This window comes from Spermophilus citellus, assembly GCF_964194105.1.
Source record: "Spermophilus citellus genome assembly, chromosome: 2".
In the NCBI taxonomy this organism is placed as follows: Eukaryota; Metazoa; Chordata; class Mammalia; order Rodentia; family Sciuridae; genus Spermophilus; species Spermophilus citellus.
Window position 1 is genome coordinate 37,972,918 of NC_138183.1, and position 25,957 is coordinate 37,998,874.

Genomic DNA, 25,957 nt, shown 5'->3' on the forward strand with positions numbered 1-25,957 from the left:
CTAACATCATCAAAATGGCGATATTACCCAAAGTTCTCTACAGGTTTAATGCGATGCCAATCAAAATCCCAACGGCATTTCTTGTAGAAATAGACAAAGCAATCATGAAATTCATATGGAAAAACAAAAGACCCAGAATAGCAAAAGCAATTCTAAGCAGGAAGTGTGAATCTGGAGGTATAGCGATACCAGAGGTCAAACTGTACTACAAAGCAATAGTAACAAAAACAGCATGGTACTGGTACCAAAACAGGCAGGTGGACCAATGGTACAGAATAGAAGACACAGAGACTAATCCACAAAGTTACAACTATCTTATATTTGATAAAGGGGCTAAAAGCATGCAATGGAGGAAGGATAGCATCTTCAACAAATGGTGCTGGGAAAATTGGAAATCCATATGCAACAAAATGAAATTGAATCCCTTTCTCTCGCCATCCACAAAAATTAACTCCAAATGGATCAGGGAGCTAGATATCAAATCAGAGACACTGCGTCTGATAGAAGAAAAAGTTGGCTACGATCTACATATTGTGGGGTCGGGCTCCAAATTCCTTAATAGGACACCCATAGCACAAGAGTTAACAACAAGAATAAACAAATGGGACTTACTTAAACTAAAAAGTTTTTTCTCAGCAAGAGAAACAATAAAAGAGGTAAATAGAGAGCCTACATCCTGGGAACAAATTTTTACCCCCCACACCTCCGATAGAGCCCTAATATCCAGAATGTACAAAGAACTCAAGAAATTAAACAATAAGATAACAAATATCCCAATTAACAAATGGGCCAAGGACCTGAACAGACACTTCTCAGAGGAGGACATACAATCAATCAACAAGTACATGAAAAAATGCTCACCATCTCTAGCAATCAGAGAAATGCAAATCAAAACCACCCTAAGATACCATCTCACTCCAGTAAGATTGGCAGCCATTATGAAGTCAAACAACAATAAGTGCTGGCGAGGATGTGGGGAAAAGGGTACACTTGTACACTGCTGGTGGGGCTGCAAAATGGTGAGGCCAATTTGGAAAGCAGTATGGAGATTCCTGGGAAAGCTGGGAATGGATCCACCATTTGACCCAGCTATCGCACTTCTCGGACTATTCCCTGAGGACCTTAAAAAAGCGCTCTATAGGGATACGGCTGCATCAATGATTATAGCGGCACAATTCACAATAGCTAGACTGTGGAACCAATCTAGATGCCCCTCAATAGATGAATGGATAAAAAAAATGTGGCATCTATACACAATGGAGTATTATGCAGCACTAAGAAATGACAAAATCATAGAATTTGCAGGGAAATGGATGGCATTAGAGCAGATTATGCTAAGCGAAGCTAGCCAAGCCCTAAAAAACAAATGCCAAATGTCTGCTTTGTTATAAAGAGAACAACTAAGAACAGAACAGGAAGGAAGAACATGAGGAAAAGACTACAGTAAACAAAGACAAATGGGGGGAGAGAAACGGAGAGAGAAGGGAAAGCACATGGAAATAGTAGGAGACCTTCAATGATACATAGAATTATAAGAGGTTATGAGGGGCAAGGGGGAGGGAAAAAAAGGGAGAGAATTGAACAACAGCAGGGGAGGTAGAGAGGGAAGATGGGAGGGGAGGGGAGATAGTAGGGGATAGGAAAGGTAGCAGAATACAACAGTCACTAATATGGCATTATGTAAAAATGTGAATATGTAACAGATGTGATTCTGCAATCTGTATTTGGGGTGAAAATGGGAGTTCAAAACACAATTTGAGTCAAATGTATGAAAGATGATATATCATGAGCTATGTAATGCTTTAAATAATCAATAAAAAAAATTAATGGTGTCAGAATAAACAACCAAAGAGTATATTACTGACAGTACTTCTGAATGTTTGTTTGGTCACTGTTGTTTCTTTTTTACCCCCACACTTTCTTATTGGCACATTAGAGTTGTACATAATGGTTCACCATTCCCTGTTCCCTTTCCTCCTCCCTCCCCCTGTTGCCTTTCTTCTATTCTAGTGATCTCTCTTAAATTTCCATGAGATCCCCACTACCTTTTCCTTTTTCCTCTCTAGCTTCCACATATGATATAAAACATATGGCCCTGGTCACTGTTATTTCTGATGTGATGCACACTCAACAATTTGAACTAATTCATTCCTCAAGTAAAATTTAAATAATATGTGGAGTTTTGCTTAAGATTGATTCACACTCAGGACATATGTGACTGGATGGGTGTGTGTGTGTGTGTGTGTGTGTGTGTGTGTCTGTCTGTCTGTCTGTCTGTCTCACATCACATTTTTAGGTAATGGTTGCAACAAATCTCGTAAAACAAACCCTTAGTAGACAACCAGGAAAATTTCTTTGAAGTACAAATAGTGAATTGCATCTCAAACGAAAGTTCAAGCTGTATTTGTTGTTGTTGTATTGTTAAGAAGTTATTTGTTGTGGCTCAGTAGGAGAGCCTTTTGTTCATTTATCTTTGTTTGGTACTTCCTACAGAATACAGAATTCATTTTAAAAGGAAGAATAGATAATAATGATATTTAAATGCAATGGAATATTCACTTAAATAATTTTTGAGATGTGAAATATTTATGTGTATAAGTTTTAAATAATAGGATCCTAATCTTATTAAGATGATCCCAATTATCTAAAAACAAATTACAAACGCATATGTGTATATTCTTTTCTTTGAACACTTCCTAGAACTTGTGAGTTATAAATGTTGTACTGATTTATATATCCTAGTAGTATATCTAAGTACTCATTTCATCAAACTCTTGCCAGATAATGAATCATTTTTTATTCACTTCTCAATTGCAGCTAGTGATGTCATCATTAGTACAGTGGAAAAAAACTGAAAAGGCAGAAACTTGTTGAACTTATTAAGAAGCAAAACTATTTCATATGTCAATATGATATGCTACTGCATTCTTTGATAAGACAGAAGTAGAAATATACTTATATTGAACACTAAAGAGTTAATATCTTAGAAAGTTTAGACATTTGAAAAAGAAAGAAATCATTTATTCTTTTATACCAACTTATCATATTTAGTCCTGGTTGAGGTATCATTTATTGCAAGGAAGACCTGTATCAAATATGTAGATCAGATTTAACAACCTCAAAATCTCCTTATAAACTTAAGGAGCAAACAAGGTACTCCACATATGGATCAAATTATATTTTTACATTGTGCACATGTACCAATATATAACAATGAATCCCACTATTATGTATAATTATAATGTACCAATAAAAATAAAAGATACTCCAACATAAACATGGTGACATACAGATAACACCTGCAAAATTAAACATGATGTGCTGAGGTTTAGCATGTATCTCTTGGTATCTGCTACTCCCAAAGGAAGCCATATCTGAGGCATGTGTCCTAAAAGAAAGCATGAATGTGAATATATAAAATCTAATCTGCTAAGGAAGGAAACTAATGGGATGTTGTGATAGTAATAAGAATTTTTAACAAAGATGCAAAGGCAATTTAATGAAGGAAAATCACCTTTTAAATAAATAATGCTGGGACTATTGGAGAGCAACACACAAAAACATGGTTTTAGACCCCTAAATCACTTCACATATAAATGCAATGCATAAGCCCTAACTAGATCTTATAGTGGAACAAAAAGGGAGAAAAGAGAGATTACAAAAATTAGGGAATTGAATATAGAATAGATATCAGATAACACTATGAAATTCTGCTATATTTTTAATTGTGATAGCAGCTTTGTAATCCTATGTGAATTATATCCTAAGGTTAAAAAAATAACTTTTAAAAATGTTAAACTTTACTTAGTAAGCTTACTATTGGTAATAACATTGGTAAATTACTCCTGAAATATTCTTGTATACATTATAGAACACAGCAAAAGAATGAATAATTTGAAATTCTTTGGAACAGAGGTTCTTGCTGAAAGAAAAGCAAGACAGATATATGGATTGGAGGAACAACAGAAAAAAAATGTGAATAAGATGTTATGTGCTGATAACCATAGGAACATGAGTTGTGTTATATTTCCTAGCTCCATCATTAACACATGAGCCTTCTGGGGACAATTCAAAGAAGCATAACTAGTGCTAACATTTTAATGTATAAATACCATTTCCCACTAAAAATAGGGAGGGCTTATGGAATAAATGACTTCTTCTAGAACTGAGGCAGGGAAAGGAAAAGATGACCCTGAAATATTATGTACTAGGAAGGGAAGGAAATTGGACCCAGGATCCAGTTTAAAGGAATACTCACAGGCCCAGTTTGGTACAACTGAATATCAAAGAGAATGACAAAACTGGATTATATAACATTTTAAGTTAAAAAAACAAAAGATGGGCTGGGATTGTGGCTGCACTACATTCAATCCTAAGCACCATATTAAAAAAAAAAAATAAAGTTACTGTGTCCATCTACAACTAAAAAAAAAAAGAACCCATAAGTCCATAGTGATCCTCATTTCAAAAAAAAGAAAGAAAGAAAGAAAGAACATAAGAGATGAGGAAAAACTCTTCTTTCCAGATTACTGACAGTTAGTCAATGTACTTATAAGAGATCCCAAAAGGAGACTGGACAGAGAAAGCAAGACTGGGAGATGGAGGAGAACATGGAATGACCTGCATACACTGTTTCTCAGGGCTAGAATAAGTGAGCTTCCCATGAGTCAAATGAATTCTATGGAATATGGTTAGGCCTTGCCATATAAGTTTGGATTTGCAATGCCCCCAAAGGGCTCATGTGTTAAACAAAGGCTTGGTTCCCAGCTTGGCATTATTGGCAGGTAGTACAACATTTAAGAGGTAAGGACTGTGGAGGTCTTTAAGTCATTGGGAGTGTGCCCTAAAAGAAAACAATAGAATCCCTTTTTCTCCCTCTCTTTTGCTTCCTAGATGCCATGAGATGAGCAGTTTCCTGTATCACACACTCCTACCATGATGTACTACCTTGCCAAAAACCATGGGGGCAACTGATCATAGACTGAAATCCCCAAAACTTATGAGCCAAAATACATCAGATTCTAATGAGAAAAAAAGGTTTATCTCTAGCATTAACAGAAAGCTAATTAACACAGGCCTGAAATGTTTTGGCATTTCCCCATTGAAGAAACATTTAGACTAAGCATGGTGATACATGCCCACAATTTCAGCAACTCAGGAGGCTGAGGTATGAGGACCATGAGTTCAAGGCCAGCCTGAGCAACATGGTAAGAATCCTTCTTTAAAATAAAATAAAATAAAAAGAGGGTTGGGGATATAGCTCAATTGGTAGAATACTTGCCTTGCCTACACAAGGACCTGGGTTCAATCCCCAGCACCACAAAAAAGGCTCTAAGTACATCTTTAGGTAGAAATAGTCAAAGGGGGACAAAAAAGGTTGAACCAGAACAATCTCTTATATTCAGGAACTGAATTCCATGGAGTCCCTTGAAATAACTTTTGGAGACTTAGACACCAATAGGACAGTCAGCCTTCGCCTCCCCCACAGAAGACAGGGAGCAACCAAGGAGTATCAGCCAGACAGGCAAAACAACCAACAAAGAGAGGAGCAAGACTTCTCCTAGGAAGAGTAATGTTATTGTTACTGTTCTTAAAACACGCGTATCTCTTTTGAGTCTTAATGTAAAGGAAGCTTTTTTTAAAGAGTAAGATGATTAAGGTGAAGCTCTGTTCATGCTCACTCTCATAGAATTTATCCAAAACTTTTGTAGATTCTCCTGAAGTCCTAAGCTTTTAAAAACTACAACCTAGAAGATAATTTCTTCTGTTATCTTTCTTTAAATATATGTGTGTATGTGTGTGTGTATACACACACACACAGAGAGAGAGAGAGAGAGAGAGAGAGAGAGAGATGCCAATGGATTTTTCACTTTATTTATATATGGTGCTGAGGATAGAACCCAGGGACTCACACATGCCAGACAAGTGCTCTACCACTGAGCCACAACCCCAGTCTCTCTTCTGTTATCTTTCACACCTTTCCCTGAAGCAAAAGGCACAAGATAGCCCAGCTACTTGAACTGGCAATAATATAGAGGATAAAAAACAAATGTGACATTATCACAGTAATTACAAATTGAACATTCCTAATCTGAAAATCTGAAATGCTCCAAAATCTAAAACATTTTGAGCATCATGGTGGCTCTCAAAAAGTTTTAGATTTTGGAGTACTTTGGATTTTGAATTTTCAAATTAGGAATTCTCAACCTGTAAAGTCTATGTAAAACACCAAAGTCTGAAACACTTCTGGATCTAAGCATTTCAGATAAAGGACACTTAACCTGTACCCTACAACATTTATTTCCCTAAAGCATTTTAAAATAAATATATAACATTTATTAAAGGAAACAAAAACATCCTAAAAATGAAAGTGAATACAGAATGTTATTAATGGATGTTAAATCAGAAAGTTTTGACATGAAATAAACATTGAGGGGCTAGCTTCGATGACTTTGCTAGCTTCTGTTTTCAAAATAAAAAATAAAAAGTGCTAGGGATAAAGCTTGGTGGTACAGCAACCCCCGGTTCAATCTGTAGTAACAGAAAACAACAAAAACATTGGGAAGAAGCATACAGTATACCTTAATACTTTTAAAGAATCCCATCACTTTAGGAAAATATCCAGGGCTGGGGGTATAGCTCATTGATAGAGTGCTTGCCTAGCAAGTTATAAGTACCTGGGTTCAATACCCATCACAAAGAAGAAAGGAAGGAAGGAAAGAATCCAAGTAACTGGGGCTAGAGAAACTCTTGTATTGAAGATTTATGATAGCAATGGTTTCTTTTCTTTTTAATTTTCTTTAGTTGTAGATGGACAATATACCTTTATTTTTACGTGGTACTAAGGATCGAATCAAGTGCCTCACACATGCAAGGCGAGCACTCTACCACTGAGCTGCAACCACAAGCCAGCAATGGTTTCTTTACAGCAGCAGCCAAATGATTTTTCCATAGTTTTATTGGTGCATTATAAATATACATAATGGGGGGATGAATTGTTACATATTCATATATGCATACATTTAACAATATAATTTCAGCCCTGTGAATTCTGAAAACACTTTGAAGACAATTCACTAGTAGTGGAGAACACTGACCCTAATACCTTGGGAAGTGGAGTGGTCAACCACACAAAGGCATCTCAGTACTAGGAATTCATAGGGGCATATGATATTACAGTTAAGAAAGTCCTAGAGATTATGTAGATCAACTATTCCCATTTTATACATCAAGAAACTGAAGTAAAGAATTTCAGTAACATAAAGACAGCAGCCAGGGCTGGGGATGTGGCTCAAGTGGTAGCGCGCTCGCCTGGCATGCGTGCAGCCCGGGTTCGATCCTCAGCACCACATACAAAGATGTTGTGTCCGCCGATAACTAAAAAATAAATATTAAAATTCTCTCTCTCTCTCTCCCTCTCTCACTCTCTCTTAAAAAAAAAAAAAACCTATTTAAAAAAAAAAAAGACAGCAGCCAATCCAGATCAAGAAAAAGGACTGCGAGCGGGGGGAGGCGCTGGGGTTGTGGCTCAGTGGTAGAATGCTTGCCTAGCATGTGTGAGGCACTGGGTTCAATTTCTCAACACTGCATATAAATAAATGAATAAAACAAACTATATATATATATTTTTTTTTTTGTTTTTAAAGAAGGACTCAATTACTCCATTTTGGATCTGAGGACAAGCTGGCTAAGACATCTGTTAGCCCACTGATCACCAAGGTTAATTTGGCTGATCTGGCAGGCTAGGCAGATGTCACCTTCCTCCCTCACCATTCCATATGCATGCCTCCTGAAGCGGTGCACTTGGTCAAAGAGGACAACCTTGCCCAATAGAGGAGGACCACTCTTCCATCAAAGGTATACAAGTAGCTGTGCTCCCCTGAGAGAACTTTCAAACAAGCTCTCAATCAGTCCATTTCTCTTAATAATAACTCAACAAGCATTAAAAGTATTGTATTGTTAAATATTAGTAAAATTTAAGGCTATAATCCCACATCCCAAAGAAAAAAATTGATTAATATTTTGGTGCTTCTTTTCCCAGGAGTATTTCCCATAATTGTATAGATTGATTTACAAAAGTGTAGTAGTTAGTCTCTTCGGACTGTCATACCAAAATACTACAGACTTGGTAGCTTTAATAACAGAAATTTTATGCTAATTATTTTGCTTAAAGTTTCATCAAAATTTCTCTATTTAAAAATATTTTGTATTTTTATTTTTTGGTGCTGAGAACTGAATTAGGGTTTTGTCATAGCACATTCTTTACTACTGAGTTACTCCCCCAGGCCGTAAAGCATAATTTAAAATAATGTTTAATATTGAGTCTTATGACAGTTATCATTTATTATTTAACTACCGAGTTATTTTCAAGTTTTTGTATTTAAATAGTTCTTCAATGAACATTATTTATGTAAATCTTTTGTCTGCTGTAATTACTTAGGATAAGTAATTATCCTAAGTAATTACAGCAGACAAGTAGTAGAATTTCCAGAAATTCAACCACTAAATCAAAAGCTATTAATAGTTTCAGTGCTTTGATATATTTTGTCAAAGTGCTTCCCAGAAACCTGTACTAATATATATGCCCATATGCACTAGACATTATGATTAGAATGTTTCTAATTGAACAAAGAGTGTCACAGAAGACTAGAAAACCAAGAATTTCATTCTTTAATTAAAAAAAATTAGAGTCAGGACAACAAAATTTGTAGTTCTTGATTAGATCATGAAATGGGAGAAAAAACAGACATTTTGGGGACAATTTAGGAATTTTCCATATGGACAGCATTTCAGATGGTATTAATGTTAATTTATTGATTGTGATGGCATTTCTCTTAAGAAATACATATTATTGCGTCCTGAGGTATGCAGCTTACTTGCAGATGATTGAGAAAATACATGTGTATTGTTGTGAATGTTTATATAAAAGACAGCCAGACAGAAATAGGAAAGACATGCTTGCTTCAGCAGCACACATACAGAAATAGGAAAGAAAAATATGGGGGAGAGGAGGGAAGGAGCAAATGTAGCAAAATGTTAATTATTTGACCTATTAAAGAGCAATGGGTGCTCACTGAACTGTTCTTTTAACTTTTCTGCAGGTTTAAAATGTTTTCAAAATAAAAATATATGAGGGAATAGACAAGAGTTATTAATGAGCTATTCATAGAAAATAAAGAAACTAGAGTTCAAAGCAGCAGTGCATGACTGTAATCCCACCTCTGCAGGAGGCTGAGGCAGGAGGATCATAAGCTCAAGGCCAGACTAGGCAATTTAGCAAGACTTTGTCTTAAAATAAAAAATAAAAGGACTGGGGATACAGCTATGTGGTAAAGTACCTCTGAATTCAATCCCCAGCATCACCAAAATATAAAGTAAAGTATCCAGCAAACATTTGAAAAGTATGTGAGAATTAATAAGCTTGCAGATTATTTATGACTTTTTATTTCTTCCTGCCTCTTGGCATTAATCACTTCAACTGCATTTCATCAAATGAGTCCAGGAAGGAACAGGACATGACATCTCAATCATTACATTTCACTTCTCACTAACAGTCTTGAAAAAAAAAAAAAAAGATTTAAAAGATTTAAAAGGTCCAAATTAGCTCATTACAAGGAATGCTGAAAAGGATCTTCAGACATCAGTTCACAATCTAGTATTCAATTTAGATTGTTTTGGGCCTCCTAAGATTCTAAATGTTTGACCCTAAATAGCAAACAAAGCAAAACAAAATGAAAATGTGGTTGCAATACATCATATAAAAAGTGGGTTTTCTTAAAGAAAAAAATGTTGACCTCTTCCATTGGTCTTAATTTTATCAGGAAAGTGTCCTGTGGAATATATATAACTGAAGGTAATCAATAGATTTACAAATGATGAACAGAGGTTTTTCCTTCTCATAAACAATACTAAGGAAGCAGTGTAACCCAGTGGGGTTCAACATGTAAACTATGGAGTCAAGCTGTCAGCATTTGAATGTTTACTTTACTCCTTAGTAGCTAAATGATTCGTAGCAAATTACTCAATCTCCTTATGCCTCAGTTTCCTCACCTGAAAAATGGGTACAAGAATAAAATCTGTGCCTTTGGTTTTTGTGAAGACTAAGTCAGTCAGTACATTTAAACTCTTAGAACAGCATCTGGCACACTGTCAGAATTCAATATATGTTGGTTATTTTGTTACTATTATTACCATGACAACTGCCATCCACAGTTGATGAAATCTGGCATTTGATTCAGAAAACCTACAGCAATGCAGAGAAGAAAAATAAGCACATACACCTACATATGTACTTACTCATATATCTCACTGACTGAAAAACTAAAATAGACTTTAGTGTCCCCTTTAGTAGCTACTTAATTTATTTGAAAGAAATCAAGAAGGTAGAAATATACCAACAATACATGATTCATTTCCAGAAAGAATCTGTATGATCTGGACAAATTAATCCCAAGAGAAATGACAGGTTCTCTCATTCATTTAATTCATTCATCAAACTTTATTGGAGTTTACTATGCATCAGGTATTGAGCCAGATACTAGAATATAAAATAAAAGAATGTCTATCTTTTAAAACTTTATGGGTTTTTTGTTGTTGTTGTTGTTGTTGTTTGTTTGTTTTTTGTGGCAATGGGGATCAAACCCAGGACCTTATACACGTACTCTGCCACTGAGCTATATCCCCAGCCCCCAAATTTTGTGTTCTTGTTAATTAAATATACACAGCTTACAAAATATGACAGGTTATGTGATGGGCACAGGGAATATGAAAACACAGAGGGGAGACACATAAGCTAAATTTATGGGAAAGAGGAAACAGAGATGATGACATTTAAACTGAGCCTTAAAAAAAAACACATAACCGGGCTTGGTGGCGCACGCCTGTAATCCCAGTGGCTCTGGAGGCTGAGGCAGGAAGAATGCAAGTTCAAAGCCAGCCTCAGCAAAAGCAAGGTAGGTGCTAAGCAACTCAGTGAGACCCTGTTTCTAAATTTAAAAATATATAAAATAGAGCTGGGGATGTGGCTCAGTGGCCAAGTGCCCCCAAATTCAATCCATGGTACCAACAAAATAATAACAGGTAAAAGGGGATAAAGCGGGTATACCCCAGGGGTAAAATCTAGCAAATGAAGGAGGAAAAAAAAACAAAGTACCACTGCCCCACTTACAACACACAAAACCAAAACTGATTCCTGAAGTTAATGAGTGATAAGTGAACAGTCAGCCACTGCAGGCTTGTGCCAAGACAGCAGAACTTCTGGAATCACTTCTATTTATACACACTGTTCACCCTCTTTGACTCAAAATAAGCCACATCTGAACAAGGAACAGAAAGCTGCAACAAAGACAGGTTCAGAGACAAGTTTCTCACTTACAACACTGGGCGGCAGCAGTGGGCAAGGACTTCCTCTGGCTTTCTTCTTGAATAGAATACTAGAAACAGAAAAGAGAGAGAGAAAAATGTATAAGAGACCTAAGTAAAGAAGGGAGGAAAAAAATCATAGCTACCTATAAAAAGATGTAGTCTTTGGCTGGAGTCAAGTTTTTTATTGAACACAAACAGAACATCCCACTACTATTTTCCACGCATGATCCTAGATCCACAAAGCCAGACTACATTATGGTGCTGGCCCAATTCATTGGGCTAAAGTAAGATGGTAGAAGTTGTTCTGGCAAGGGCATCTTGACATCTGCCTAGCTCTGCCAGGCAATTGTAGAAGGCTTTGTCTCAGGAGCATCAGTATTTGACAATCCTCTGAGTTTCCCTGTGGCTAAAGTATAGATATCCCCCAATCAGATGACAGAACTAAAAATTTTTTTTGAATGCCCACTATATGCAGGGCCTTGTTCACTGGGGGAATAAAGTTTGATAATAATGAGGATCAATTTTATTCTAGTGTACTGGAAAGTCATTAAGAGTTTTAAACATAGAGGAATATGACTTAATTACACTTAAAGATTATGCTGGTTGATATTAAGATGAGATGCAGAGTACAAGTGGGAAATTGACTAAACTTTAGAGTAATCTAGACAAAAGTTGATGATGTATACATAAGGATGTTAATGATGAAGGGCACTTCAAGTGATTGGATCAAAAAATGCAAAAGACTTTTTTTTTTTTTGTACCAGGGATTGAACCTTAGGAGCACTTAAACCACTGAGCCACATCCCTAGCCCTTTTTTATATTTTATTTAGAGAAAGTGTCTCACTGAGTTGCTTAGGGCCTCACTAAGTTGCTGAGGCTGGCTTTGAACTCATGATCCTCCTCCTCAGCATCCCGAGCCACTGGGATTACAGGTATGAGCCACTACACCCAGCACAAAAGACTTTTTGTATATACTTTTGTATATAACATATTTTACAAATAATAAACTATGGCACAAATAAAATAATACTGCTATTGCTACTTCCAATAGGGAGTGAACAGAAGTGATTAAAAATTTAAATAATATGACAATCTTAGTAAAACTGCCCCTCACATAAATGCTCTAAACTTCTTGAAGGTTAAACATTCACTTCAAAGTGACAAAGGGACTAGATTATAAAAAATTACCATTATAAATAAAATGCTGATTTTTGAAGGCAGCACATAGGGATAACAGTGAGAAACTTAAAATATTAAACTAGAAGAGTTCAGACTTAAGAGATGAGAGTAGACATTTTCAAAAGCCACATTTAAAGAGTATGTCCTAGGCCCAAAATGGAAAGTTGAAGTCCAATCACAACAAAATTAACACTTAGATAACTAAGGAAAAAAAAAAACCCTTAGATCTACTGCAAAAGAGGGACAATAATAGTATTTTTTAAAAAAAAAAAAAGAAAAATCTCACTTATGAATAAAAATACAAAAATTCTAATTAATAGATTACCAAGCCAAATCCATCACATTACATAAGCATGTAATATTTATATGTGAATAGAAACATATATATGTGCATATAAATGCATGTTGGCATATAAATGTGTATATAGGATCTATATAGGATATATATATATATATCTCCTAGCCAGGCAGATTTTAAATGCAAGGTCAATATCTGATAAATCTATTCATATAATGTAGCACATTAACTAGATTAAAAGAGAAAAAGTATGTGATATAATAGAGACAGGAAAAGATTTGATATAATTTCATTCTGTTTCATGACAAAAAAAGCTTAGAAAACAAAATTTCCTTACTCTGATGAAGGACATCTATCCAAATCAATGACAAACATTGACAATTAATAAGCCTGTCATGTTCACACCTGCAATCCCAGCTATTCAGAAGGCTGAGGCAAGAATATTGTAGGTTGGAGACCAGCTTCAGCAAATCAGTGAGACTATCTCAAAATTAAAAAAAAAAATTAATGGGCTGGGGATGTAGTTCAGTGGGTTCACTCCCAGTACCACAAAAAAGGACTTATGAAGTTAGGAAAAATACAAGGCTCTCCACTCTGTCTCTATCAAAAATTATACATTTATCATCCCTTGGTTCCAGGACACCTTCCCCAATGAATCCTCAAATCCACAGAGGCTCAAGCCCCTTATGTAAAATGATATAGTATTTGCATATAACTTATACACATCCTTTTGTATCCTTTAACCATCTCTAGATTATATATTACCTGATACTATGTAAATATTATGTAAATAATTGTTATTCTATATTGTTTGGGGAATAATGACAAGGGAAAAAACTGATTACATAGCTAAGAAGGAAGCTCAATAGCAGAGTATGAACTTAGCATATATGATGCCCTGGGTTCAACTGTTGGCACCACCAAAAAAAAAAGTGTTCAGTATAAATTCCATTTTTAAAATAAATATTTTTCAACCCAAGGTGGGTTGTATCTGCAGATGTAGAACTGAGAAACAGAAGGCCAACTGTACTGCATGTCTTAGGTATTGATTTTTTTTTAAATTAGGGGTCATCAAAAATAAGGAAAGTCTGATAAAATGCTATAGGCAAATAGAGCCTAAGGAAATATGACAACCAAATATACTATAGTAACTTGGATGGAATCTTGAAACAAAAAAAAATAACATGAAATTAAAAACTGAGGAAATAACTATAGAACTTTAGGATTTATTTATTTATTTTGGGTAAACTTATCTATTTCCTCTAAACATTTATTTCTTTATGGTAAAAACATTCAAGCTTAAGTTTTTAGTTAATAAAATATATAATAATAAAGTACCAGGGCTGGGATTCTGGCTCAGTGCTAGAATTCTCGTCTAGCACGTGTGAAGCCCTGGGTTCGATCCTCAGCACCACCTATTAATAAATAAATAAAATTAAGGTATTTTCAAAAAATAAATAGATAAAGTACCAACTCTTTAGTTATAATATATATATATATATATATATATATATATATATATAGGTTTGTTAATTGTAACCCATGTACCATACTAATGTAAAGATGTCAAAAATAGGAGAAACTTTAGGGTGGGATTGGCAGGGAGGAGATAAACTCTCTGAACCATCTGATCAATATTTCTATAAATCTACAACTGTTCCAAAAATTAAAATGAGTTGATATAAACATATATGTACAGCCAGAAATGGTGGTGCACACCTATAATCCTAGCATCTTGGGAGGCTGAGGCAGGAGAATTGAAAGTTCAAGGCAAGCCTCAAAACACTGCAAGATCCAGTCCCAAAACAAAAATAAAAGGACTTGGGATGTAGGTCAGCAGTAAAGGATTCTGGGTTCAATTCCCAGTACCAAAAAAAAAAAAAAATGTATGTATGTATATACACATACATATAAAATTTCAAACAAAAAATATAAGGCCTGGAAATAGAATAAAAACTTAATATTTAAAGATTCAAAATTAGCTACATAGAAATCTAAGACAATTCTCTAAACTATACGAACAAATAAAATCTGCTATATAAGATCAATACTTTAAAAAAAATGAGAGCAAGAGCTGGGGATATAGCTCAGTGGTAGAGCACCTGCTTGGCATGTGTGAACATTTATGTCCCCCACATTCATCTGTAGAAAAACCTATTCACCAAACATGACGGTATTAGGAGGTAGATCCTGTGACATGTGAGTGGATTATAAGGACTGAGTCTTCATGAATGGTATTAGTATCCTTTTAAAGAGTCCCAGAAAGATGCCTTGTCCCTTATATAAAGGCACAGCAAGGTGCCATCCACAAACAGGAAACAGGCCATCACCAGATAACAAATCTGTAGGCACAAATTCATAAATTCATAATAACATGTAATCAAAAACAGAAAAATAACTCACAGGTCACTTTGAGAAGTTGCTGAGGCAATAGCTCGTCATTCTGAAAATTGATGAAAAGAATATTTTTCCTGTGTAGACTGTGTTATGGTTTGGATCTGAAATGTCCCCCAAAAGCTTACACACAAGTTGAAGGACTGGTCCCCAAAACAGCAGTGTTCAGAGGTGGAGCCTTTGGAAGATGACTAGATCAAAAGGATTCTAATCTCGTCAATGGATTTAGCCATTGATACAAATTTAGAGATTGATATAGTGGGGGAGGGTACTGAAGATTTAACCCAGAGATACTTTACATTGAGCTACATCACCAGCCCCCCATTGACTTTTTCTTGTGCGGGGGAGTTGGAGGGGTGGACAAAGTCTGACTAATTGCTGAGGCTGGCCTCAAACTTGTAATTCCTCTGCCTTAGCTTCTGGCAATGGATTCATAATTTAAAGGACTATTGGGAGGTGGTGGAAATGTAGGAGGTAGGACCTAGTTGTAGGAAATAGACCCTCAGAGACATGTCCTTGAAGGATATATTTTGTCCCTGGCCCTTTCCTCTCTCTGCTTCCCAACTATCATGTGGTAAGCAACTCTATTTTAGTCCATGGGGCCAAGTGACCATGGACTAAAACTTCTGGAACTGTGGGCCAAAATAAATCTTTCCTCCTTTAAGTTGATTTATCCCAGGTAATTTGTCACAGCTAAAGGAAGGTGACTAACAGACTACATTTCAAGCAAATCAAATAGCTGTTAAGAAAAAGTTCTATTTGTAGACAAATCATAGTTAAATCATCCTTTTGAAAACCCAAATAAAGTAATGATAGTTATTTGCTGCTAAAACCATTAGGTGAAAGACTGATGGAAGAATTTTATAATGAAGAAACAGGCTGACAATACATGAAGCCTTGTTGAATTTTAACTCTAAAACTAAGATAAGATATCAACTGCCTACCCCCCTCAAAATGAACTTCAGTCTAAATCTCAATCTAATCCTCAAGCTACTAGGTATAGTTATCAGCTTAAAAGAAATAAAAGGAATAAAATAACATAGTAAATGAGACCTTAGGGACACAATCAGCCAAATACAGAATGTGTATTTGGAAATGGAACAGTTATACAATAAGAATGATTTAAGAGACATAATAACCAAATATACATTTTTTTGTTTAGATACTGAACATATCAAATATAAAAAGACATCTTTAAGACAACAAAAGAAATTTGAACTCAAACTATATATTAGATGATGTTAAGATATTATTGCTAAATTCAAGGTGATAGTGGCATTGTGGTTATTTTTTAGAAGGCATTATCTGTTAGAGATATATACTAATGTATTTCTGAATTCCAGCAAAAAAAAAAAAAAGAGGAGAAAGTAATTCTAAATTTTTAGAAAAGTTTTTAAATTGGGGCTGGGGCTGGGGCTCAACGGTAGAGCGCTCGCCTAGATATGCTGGGCCCTGGGTTTGATCCCCAGCACCACATAAAATAAATGAATGGAATGAAGGTATTGTGTCCAACTACAACTACAAAAAAATAAATATTAAAAAAAGAAGAAGAGGGCTGGGGATGTGGCTCAAGTGGTAGCATGCTCGCCTGGCATGCGTGTGGCCTGGGTTCGATCCTCAGCACCACATACAAACAAAGATGTTGTGTCCGCCGATAACTAAAAAAAAATAAATATTAAAAAATTCTCTCTCTCTCTCTCTCTCTCTCTCTCTCTCCTCTCACTCTATCTTTAAAAAAAAGAAGAAGAAGAAAAGTTTTTACATGGAGTAACAATCACAATAAAATACCACTTCTACCCACTAGGATAGTAATAGTAAAAAAAGAGATAACAAGAAGTACCAACAAGAATATGAAAAACCTAAAATCCTTATACATTCACAATGGGAATAGAAAATGTCAGTCTGGCACTGTGTCCAACAGTTCTGACCCAGAAATTCTACCATGAGGTCTATACCCAAGAGAAATGAAAATGTATGTCCACACAAAATTTTGTATGTGTGTTCACGGCAATATTATCTATAACAGCTAAAAAGTGTAAACAACACATCTATCCATCAATTCTTAAATGAATAAATAGAATATAATATATTTGTACAAAGGAATGTTATTTGGCAATAAAAGGAATGAAGTATGATACTTGTCACAACATGGATGAAACCTTGAAAACATTATGCTACCTAAAGAGAGACAGTCAACAAAGGAACACATATTATGTAATTCCATTTACATTAAATGTCCAGAATAAGTCAATGTAGAAAACCAGAAGGTAGATTAGTAGTTGTCAAGGGCTAAGGAATATGAGATTGGAGAGTAATGTCTAAGGGCACAGAATTTTTTGTTTGTTTGTTTGTTTTAATGGGGTAATCAAAATGTTCAAAATTCAGCCAGGCATGGTGGTGTATGCTATAATCCCAGTAACTTGGGAGGTTGAGGCAAATTTGAGACCAGACTCAGCAATTTAGCAAGGCCCTAAGCAACATAGTGAGATCCTGTCTCAAAATAAAAAATAAAAGGGATAAGGATGTGGCTCAATGGTGAAGACCCACTGGGTTCAAAAACCAGTACCTCCCCACCAAAAAAAGCACAACTCTGAATATTCTAAAAGCCATTAAACTGCATACTTTAAATGGGTAAACTACATGATCTGTATGAATTATATTTCAATAAAGCTGTTAAAGAAAAATAGGATTAGTTTTGGGCTGGAGATGGGCTCAGTGGTAAAGTGCCCCTGGATTCAATCCCCAGTACAAAAAACCAAAGTGTAGTTGTCACTTGTCCCAAATTTCACTTCTTCACCTTTCATTTAACTCACTCACTATTTCGCTGGAAATGCGGCTCAGTGGTAGAGTTCTTGACTAACATGCATGAGGCCCTGGTTTGATCCCTAGCAACACACACACACACACACACACACACACACACACACACACACAAGAGATGTTGAAGTTCTGACCCTAAGTACCGTGAATTTGACCTTATTTGGAATTAAAATCTTTGTAGATGCAATTGAATTAATCCAATGACTGGTATCCTTATAAGAAGAATGAAAACCTGAACACAGACATACAAGATATACTGAAAACACACAGAGGGACACAGAGAGACATGTGACAACAGAGGCTGAGATTAGAAGAATGCATCTAAAGCCAAGGAACAGCAAGAACTGCCATTAAAGACAGGAGAGAGGGATAGAAGATTTCTCTTCTGAACCTCCAGACTGAGATGAACTAACCCTGCTAACCCCTGGATTTCAGACTTCAAGCCTTCAGAGCTGTGAAAGAATAAAATTCAGTTGCTTTTGGTCACACAGTTTATGGTACTTTATGGCAGCCTTAGGAAACTAACACAGTCATCAAACCACAGCATTTTGGCTTCTATGAATGTTGGTGTTAATCACCAAATCCAATTACTCTATAATTCTATTACAGAATTCATTTTCTTTGAACACATGATATTATCAAGAATCTTTTTTCTTCGTTCCATAACTTTCATTTTGTTTCCTTTGTTCCAGGAACCTTTCCTATTCTCTCAATTTTAGGCACCTCTTACTCAGTTCCTTTTCTTTCCCAGGATCATATATTTGATATTTCCCAAGTTTTGTTCTTCTTTAATACTCTTTCATGCTCTGCCTTGTTTAGTTTTTCTACTGCTGACTTCAGTTGCTACCCACAGGTTAATGAATCCAAACTGCATGCCTATAGCTTGAGCTCCAGATTTTCTCATGAAGCCATTCACTAGACATTTCCACTGAAGTATCTTCTGCCACTCAAATTCTTATAAGAATCATTTTTAATAGCCCAACATGTCCGAAAGTAAATATATTATCTTTCCCTTGAACTGCCAATAACAAAAAATTCTCCATTCCTAATGCCTCCAGATTGAATTATATTTTCTTCTACACACCAGACTCATCTCTGGAGATAAATTATGAAAGCAGTATCAAACAATGAATGCAATAGTCTAAACATCCCTAAAAAGAATACACAAATAAGGATAATATCCAAAAATCTGGAAGGGAACAGAAGAAATACCTTCTGCTCATTTGTGTAACAAAAGAAGACAGATTCCCTAGTACCAGCTCCCTCCTCAACAGTCTAGAGTCAGACTTGTCCCACTGTCCTTTAGACAGCAAGAAATAGGAAAAGCGGGAAATGGAGCTTTCTAATGAAATTTCAGGCTATCTTTTAGCTGTTCTCTTTCTTTATTGCAATTTAAGTTACTTCATTCTTTAGGACAACATGCTGGACAACATCCCCATCTTTCCATATTTCAAATAAAGCATTTCCTACCTCATTATCAGCTTCTAAGGCATTGATTTGCTCTAATTTGTAGGTCCAATATCTGGCTTCCTCCTCTGGGATATCTACCATTAAAAAAGACAAAAAAGAAATCACATTAGCTGGTAATAGTTCAATCATCAGCAAATAATTCTATAGTCAAATAACTGTAGTTTGAAAGGTGGTAGTGAAGGATGCATTTTACTGGTGACTTGGTACTCGCCATGAACATTATCTTGTATGTTTCTTCACAAAACCAATATGGTGTGCTATTATTCCCATTGTTCTATTTTGCAGATGAAGAAACTAAAGGCCAGAAAGGTCAAGTAATTTCTCCACAGTCACACAGTTCATAAACAGATGAGTTATGATTAAAACTGTAGTCAGTATCTAATTTCAAGTACCATATTCTTTTTATTTTATTTTTTATTTTTCATTACTCACCAATCTGTAGTGGTTAAGACACTGAGCAATGTTTTGTGCAATTCTGCCGCCAAGTCTTCCCAATGCTAGTGCAATAAGACCTACTTGTGTACCACACTGGCTTTGCTTTTCTTTCCCAGGATTATATATTTGATACTTCCCAAGTTTTTTGCACAATTCACACAGGAGATTTTATAAATTCTCACAGGTTAACAGAATTTTAAATAGGTTTCTTTTATTTTTAAAAAAGTTTACTTTTGGAAGGGGTTGTGGCTCAGAGGCAGAGTGCTTACCTAGCATGTGTGAGGAACTGGGTTCAATTCTCAGCACTGCATATAAATAAAATAAAGGTCCATCAACAATTAAAAAAAAATTTTTAATTTGCTTTTTTAAAATTTTTTCAGTTGCAGATGGACACCATACGTTTTTATTTTATTTATTTTTATGTAGTTCTGAGAATCAAACCCAATGCCTCATATGCGAGAGGCAAGCACTCTACCCCTGAGCTACAACCTGAGCTCTAATATACTTTTTACTTCGAGACAGGTTCTCACTAAGTTGCCAGGCTGGCCTTGAACTTGTGGTCCTCCTGCCTCAGCCTCCCAGGTAGCTGGGATTACAGACATGCACCACACAACTGGTTTCACAAGTTTCTATATTATCTGAAAGAAAATTCCTTTGTCAAAATATGGGATGCTGAAAGCTAAAATTTTTCTTTCAAAAATTTAAAAGGATCATTAAATTTTTGAAAACTGAATCCCAAGCTAGCTATCATTAGGGCCAAAGTGTTATCATTGAGGTCAAAGTTTTCTATCACTGGGGTCAAAGGCACATTCATATTAACTCCAGTGAAAAATAAACTTTTTACTTAGATAAGTTTTTACCCTAAGCATTTATTCAAATAGCCATTAGTCATTATTACATACCAAGTAAACACTAGACATACCAAGAAAAACTACACAAGGACCTCGAGAAACTAAAAATCTAGACAGAAATGCATACTTCTATATATAAAACAGAATATAAATGATGCAGTAGTGAAACAGAGGAATATTTGTTTAAAATTCAATAAGGAATGAATGAACTCCTAACCTAACAGTGTAACCTGCTTCAAAAACATGTTCCCTAGCAAAATCGATTATACACATTTAAAAACAACCATTTAAAGTCTCTAGAAATGTTCCTAGGACAACAGCATCTGAAGAAATATTTATTGAAGAAAATCTACTAAAATTTGGTAAGAACAGTCAATGTCTATAAGTATATAAACCAAGACCTACTCACTCTCCTCTCCCTCCCAGCTCAACAAGATGAAAATTCTATTCCAAATTGGTACAGTCAAGAATATAGCACTAAAAATACAAGCAACTAAGCTAAAAACAAGAACTCCATTTGCTTTTCTTAGCCTACAATTTCACAAGCAAGTTTTCCTTTCCATTTTTCTAAAGTATATAGTTAGTTCTGAGTTCAGTTGTTTTTGAACTAGCTGGAAAAATCATGTTATTTTTAGCTTTTATCACCATAGGATCTAAGACCTAAATAAATTGAAATCATAAAACAGTAGCAATAAAAAAGTATATGTAAATATCAACAATATGAACAATAAAAATTAAAATTACACTAATAGAATTCAACTGAAACAAAAAACAATTTAAATCAATTAGATAGACAAAGGTTAAAAACTGGAACATACAAAATGTTGGCAAGGATATGCAGAAGTAAATACTCATCAAACAGTGGGTAAAAGTATAAATTGTGCAATCGTTTTAACAAGTAACTTTGCAGTATCTTTGAAAAACAGTGATGTGCATTGTGCCCTTTGACTTTGTAATTCTACTGTAAGATATTTATCCCAGACTCATAATGGGCATAGATATATAACGTTATTAGTTATAGCAATATATATCAAAAAAATGGAAACAAATTACATGTCAAACAGTAAAGGATTACCAGGATAAATTATAGTAAACACAGCTTTTCAGATCAGTAAGATAGTTCTTAAAGTATAACATGGAATAATGTCCCAAATATACACAAAAAAGTAGTTTATACAACATTATATACCACAATAAATATACAGTATATAAGGTGTGATTCAAATTTAGCCAAAATAAATTCCTAGAAAATCTGTGTCTAGACCAAGACACAGAAAAGTTATTGGTGGTTTATCTCAAGTGAATAGAAAGGAGGTGAAAGGAAGTAGAAAGAAACTTTTAATTTTTTACCCACATACATTTCATTTCCATTTGAATTTTTATCAGAAGCATGTATTTTTTCTTATTTTAAAATTTGTTTAAAATAAAGATAATGTTCAATTTATCAGTTCTCTTTTAAATTAATAAATCATAAGGTATATATTTACTTCAAGATATTAAATGTTAAAATATTTTCAAGGGCTGGGGTTGTGGCTCAGCAGTAGAGTGCTCACCTAGCAAGTGTGAGGCCCTGGATTCGATCCTCAGCACCACATAAAAATAAATAAGTAAAATAAAGGTATTGTGTCCAACTACAACTAAAAAATAAATATTAAAAAATATATTTTCAAAATAATAAATCTAACAAGCAGATATTTCATAAATTATAATAACAGTCACAGAAAATTAAATGACTTGAAGAGTATAGTATGCTTTTTATTGTGGATTTTTAATAACCGCCTGCTAGACTTTGCTTTGCATCCTTGCCCTAAGCCAGGGGCCATGGGGCATAGAAATGAAGACAAAATGCTCTCAAAGGAAATGGGTGACAAGATAAAATATACATTCATGAAACAACTAGCCAACAATCTCACACAATATGGTAAAAAGTATTAAGTGATTTTAAAAATCTCATCACAAAGACTCACCGAAAGGCAACTCGAATCTTGTATCAAGCAAGATTTTATGAGGAGTTGGGTTTTTAGTTCCACAGATCTCATCATCTTTCATTAATGTCTCAGCCTCCAATGTAGACCACTCACCGGGCCCTTCCTAGGAAACAAAATCCAAAATTAAACTTTAATCTTTCTTGGCTTTCCTCTTGATTCGAGAGCCAGGTGTTCTTCTCTGATTTTCCCTTTTTGAGAGCTTCTGAGGGCCACTTATATCCTGATAAGGCACACATGCCACTGTTATGACCTGCCTGTGCTACACATAGACTTCTGTTCTCCAACTTTAGTGGGGAGAGCAGCTTTTATTATGCTTAGCTCTCTTCAGGACAGATTTCTTGAGTACCAAACTCTAAAACTAAGCATTCCATGGATCAATATTTAATCTGCATAATTCTTAATGACTGTGTCACTTAATGATATATGTCTCTGCTTCTCATCAATAAAGAGCTACTGACATTGCTAGTTAAACGGAAATGAGCAAGAGATGCAATGAAAATAAACTGCTCATCTGCCTGAGGGAGTAGAGATTTAGCCAGAAATAAAAGAAAACGGAGGCAATATGTTCAACTTTCCCAGTCCTGGAAAAAACACATAGTTCATGTGAAAACCAAGTAGGAACATAATAGCTTCTGTCTAATACAAAGTGAGTATATGTGGGGAAATTATGCTATCTGAGTTATATTCTAAACAGGGAAAGTAGAACGGGAGTTCAGTTCAGGAAATAATGCATGAAGACCATATGAATAGCAATTGCTAAGCCTAGAAGTTCCTTAAATTCTGGTAGGGTTACATGCAGAAGAGGACTGAAACCAGTTCCCTAAGTGACTCAAACAAAGCAAAAGAAAAATCCAGCCAGTTAGCTGAGAAATTTTAATGGGACCTCTCCCAGGACAATGTCTTAGAGGAGAATGTAGGTACATACATGCACACTACCCAGATGAGGCTATCTACCTAATAAGGCTAAGGAGTTGCTTTGTTATCTCTGAATTCAGTATTGGGATATATGGAAAAACAGACTTAATTATAATCACATGACCCTCTGGGTGAGGATGGTAACCCTCTTAATTAGAAAGGGAGAAGAGTAATCTGAGTTGCATGGATGACTATCAGCTGAAGTGAAGCCAAGATGAGGAAAATGAAGAGCTAAACCATACCTCCAAACAGGCAATGCACTGACTGACCTCATCTGACTGACGAATTGTCTTCAGTGCAATCCACACGGTCCCCACCATGGTGTCCCATATCAGCCCTTTGTTCCATACCTCCACACTTAGACCCAGGTCCAGACGACTGATCTCACTAGAGAAAAGAAGAAGAAAGGTGTTTGACCAAAGCCAGATAATTGAAACAAATGTTACATTTCCCATTTTACTAATCCTAAATACTTTCTTAACCAGGATATTTTCTTAGGGAAAATCAAAATGTCTCAGAATGCTGCAATCATCTTTAGGTTCCCAGAATCTATGTTAAGGTACACACACACACACACACACACACACACACACACACACAAAATTGCTTTTGTTCATTATTCATGAGTAAGCCCCAGTTGGGTGTGGTGGCACACACTTGTAATCCCAGAGATTTGGAAAACTGAGGCAAGAGGATCACAAGTTTGTGGGCTGCCTTGGCATCTTAGTGAGATCCTGTCTTAAAATAAAAATAAAAAGGGCTGGGGACTAAGGATGTAGTTCAACAATAAAGCACCTGCCTAGCATATGTGAGGCCCTGGGTCTGGGTTTGAGTCCTAGTACCACAATAAAGAAAGGAAGGAAGGAAGGAAGTTAGGAAAGAAGAATGGAAGGACTAGGAATACAGTTCAGTGGCAAAGTGCCCCTGGGTTCAATCACCAGTGCCCTGAAAAGGAAAAAAAAAAATGGAGAGTAAGTTCCTGAGACTTGCTATCCTGAGACTTGCTATGTAACATAGTTACCTATGTTTTATGCACACACACACACACACACACACAATTAACAATAAGGCATGCACACCTAAAAATTTGTTGAGAAAGTAGATTTCATGTTAAGTGTTCCTAGCACAAAAGGTGAGGAACAAGGAAACTGCTGGAGGTGATGGGTATGTTTATTTCCTTGATCAAGGTGGTGGTAATAATACAAGTTCACATATATGTCCAAACTTGCCAAATTATATGCACTAATTACATGCCATTTTTATATACCAATTAAACCTTAATAAATTTTGAGAAAGAAATAAAGAAAAATGTGTTTCTCACTGTCCCCTAGCCTTTGGAGATATAATCATGGTTAGACTAATAAGGCCAAGTGATGAAGCCATTATTGCCATGCCTGCCTGCCTATCTACAATTTCTACCCTTAGGCAACAGTCCTATATGTTTTATTGATAACACTGCCCCAATTTATACTTATGGAATGTATACAGGAAGTTTTTAGGAAAGGTAAATCTTTTTTTTACAAGAGTTATGAAAGGAAATCTAGGTAGAAGTAAAAGGGCTCATGAGAACACATAAGTTTGATGAGAACAAGTGGGCAAAGGCAGGTGAGGGACACTAGAGCGTTAGAGGAGAATATAGGTCAAGTCACTCAGTCCCTGGAGGACTCTCATTATCAGTTAAGCTTATAATAATAATAATAATAATATAGTAATTATTGGAAAAGAAATCATTCCAGAAAGAGCCAAATAATCACTATGTAAAAGAAATAACATACATGGGTAGAATATCTGCTTATAAGGACAAATCATAATTTTAGGGTAGAACATAAAAATACTTATATTATTTATTTTATTTTTGTACAGAGACAGAACCCAGGGGTGCTTAACCACTGAGCCACATCCCCAGCCCTTTTGATTTTTTTATTTTGAGACAAGGCCTTGCAAAGTTGCTTAGGACTTGTTAAGTTGCTAAGACTGGCCTCAAACTTGCAATCCTCCTACCTTAGCTCCCTGAGCTGCTGGGACTACAGACATGCACCACCATGCATGGCAAAAAACATATTAATGCTAAAAACATTCTCCAGAAAGCTCTTATTAGGATGCAAGGTTACTTGAAGGGCAAGAACGGCAAGAAAAACTAGAAAAGGACAATTCCATCAAAAAAAGCAGAAAGGCATTCTCAGAAACAAAAGCTATTCATCACCAGAAGTTTCAAGTATGTGCTGTTGAGAAAGCCTGCCTG

At 35.5% G+C, this 25,957-nt stretch overlaps 1 protein-coding gene across 11 annotated transcripts in view; it reads right to left on the bottom strand.

The window, feature by feature from the left end:
• UNC13B (unc-13 homolog B) overlaps nt 1–25,957 on the bottom strand; it is a 215,255-nt gene that overhangs the window by 122,942 nt on the left and 66,356 nt on the right. For all 11 annotated transcript variants that reach the window (XM_081279834.1, XM_081279833.1, XM_081279830.1 and 8 more), the window contains exons 4-7: nt 23,985–24,102; nt 22,780–22,903; nt 19,527–19,600; nt 11,375–11,432 (exon numbers count right to left, since the gene is read on the bottom strand). In XM_081279834.1, the coding sequence (XP_081135960.1) occupies nt 11,375–11,432; nt 19,527–19,600; nt 22,780–22,903; nt 23,985–24,102 (374 nt within the window). The remainder of the gene's footprint in view (nt 1–11,374; nt 11,433–19,526; nt 19,601–22,779; nt 22,904–23,984; nt 24,103–25,957) is intronic.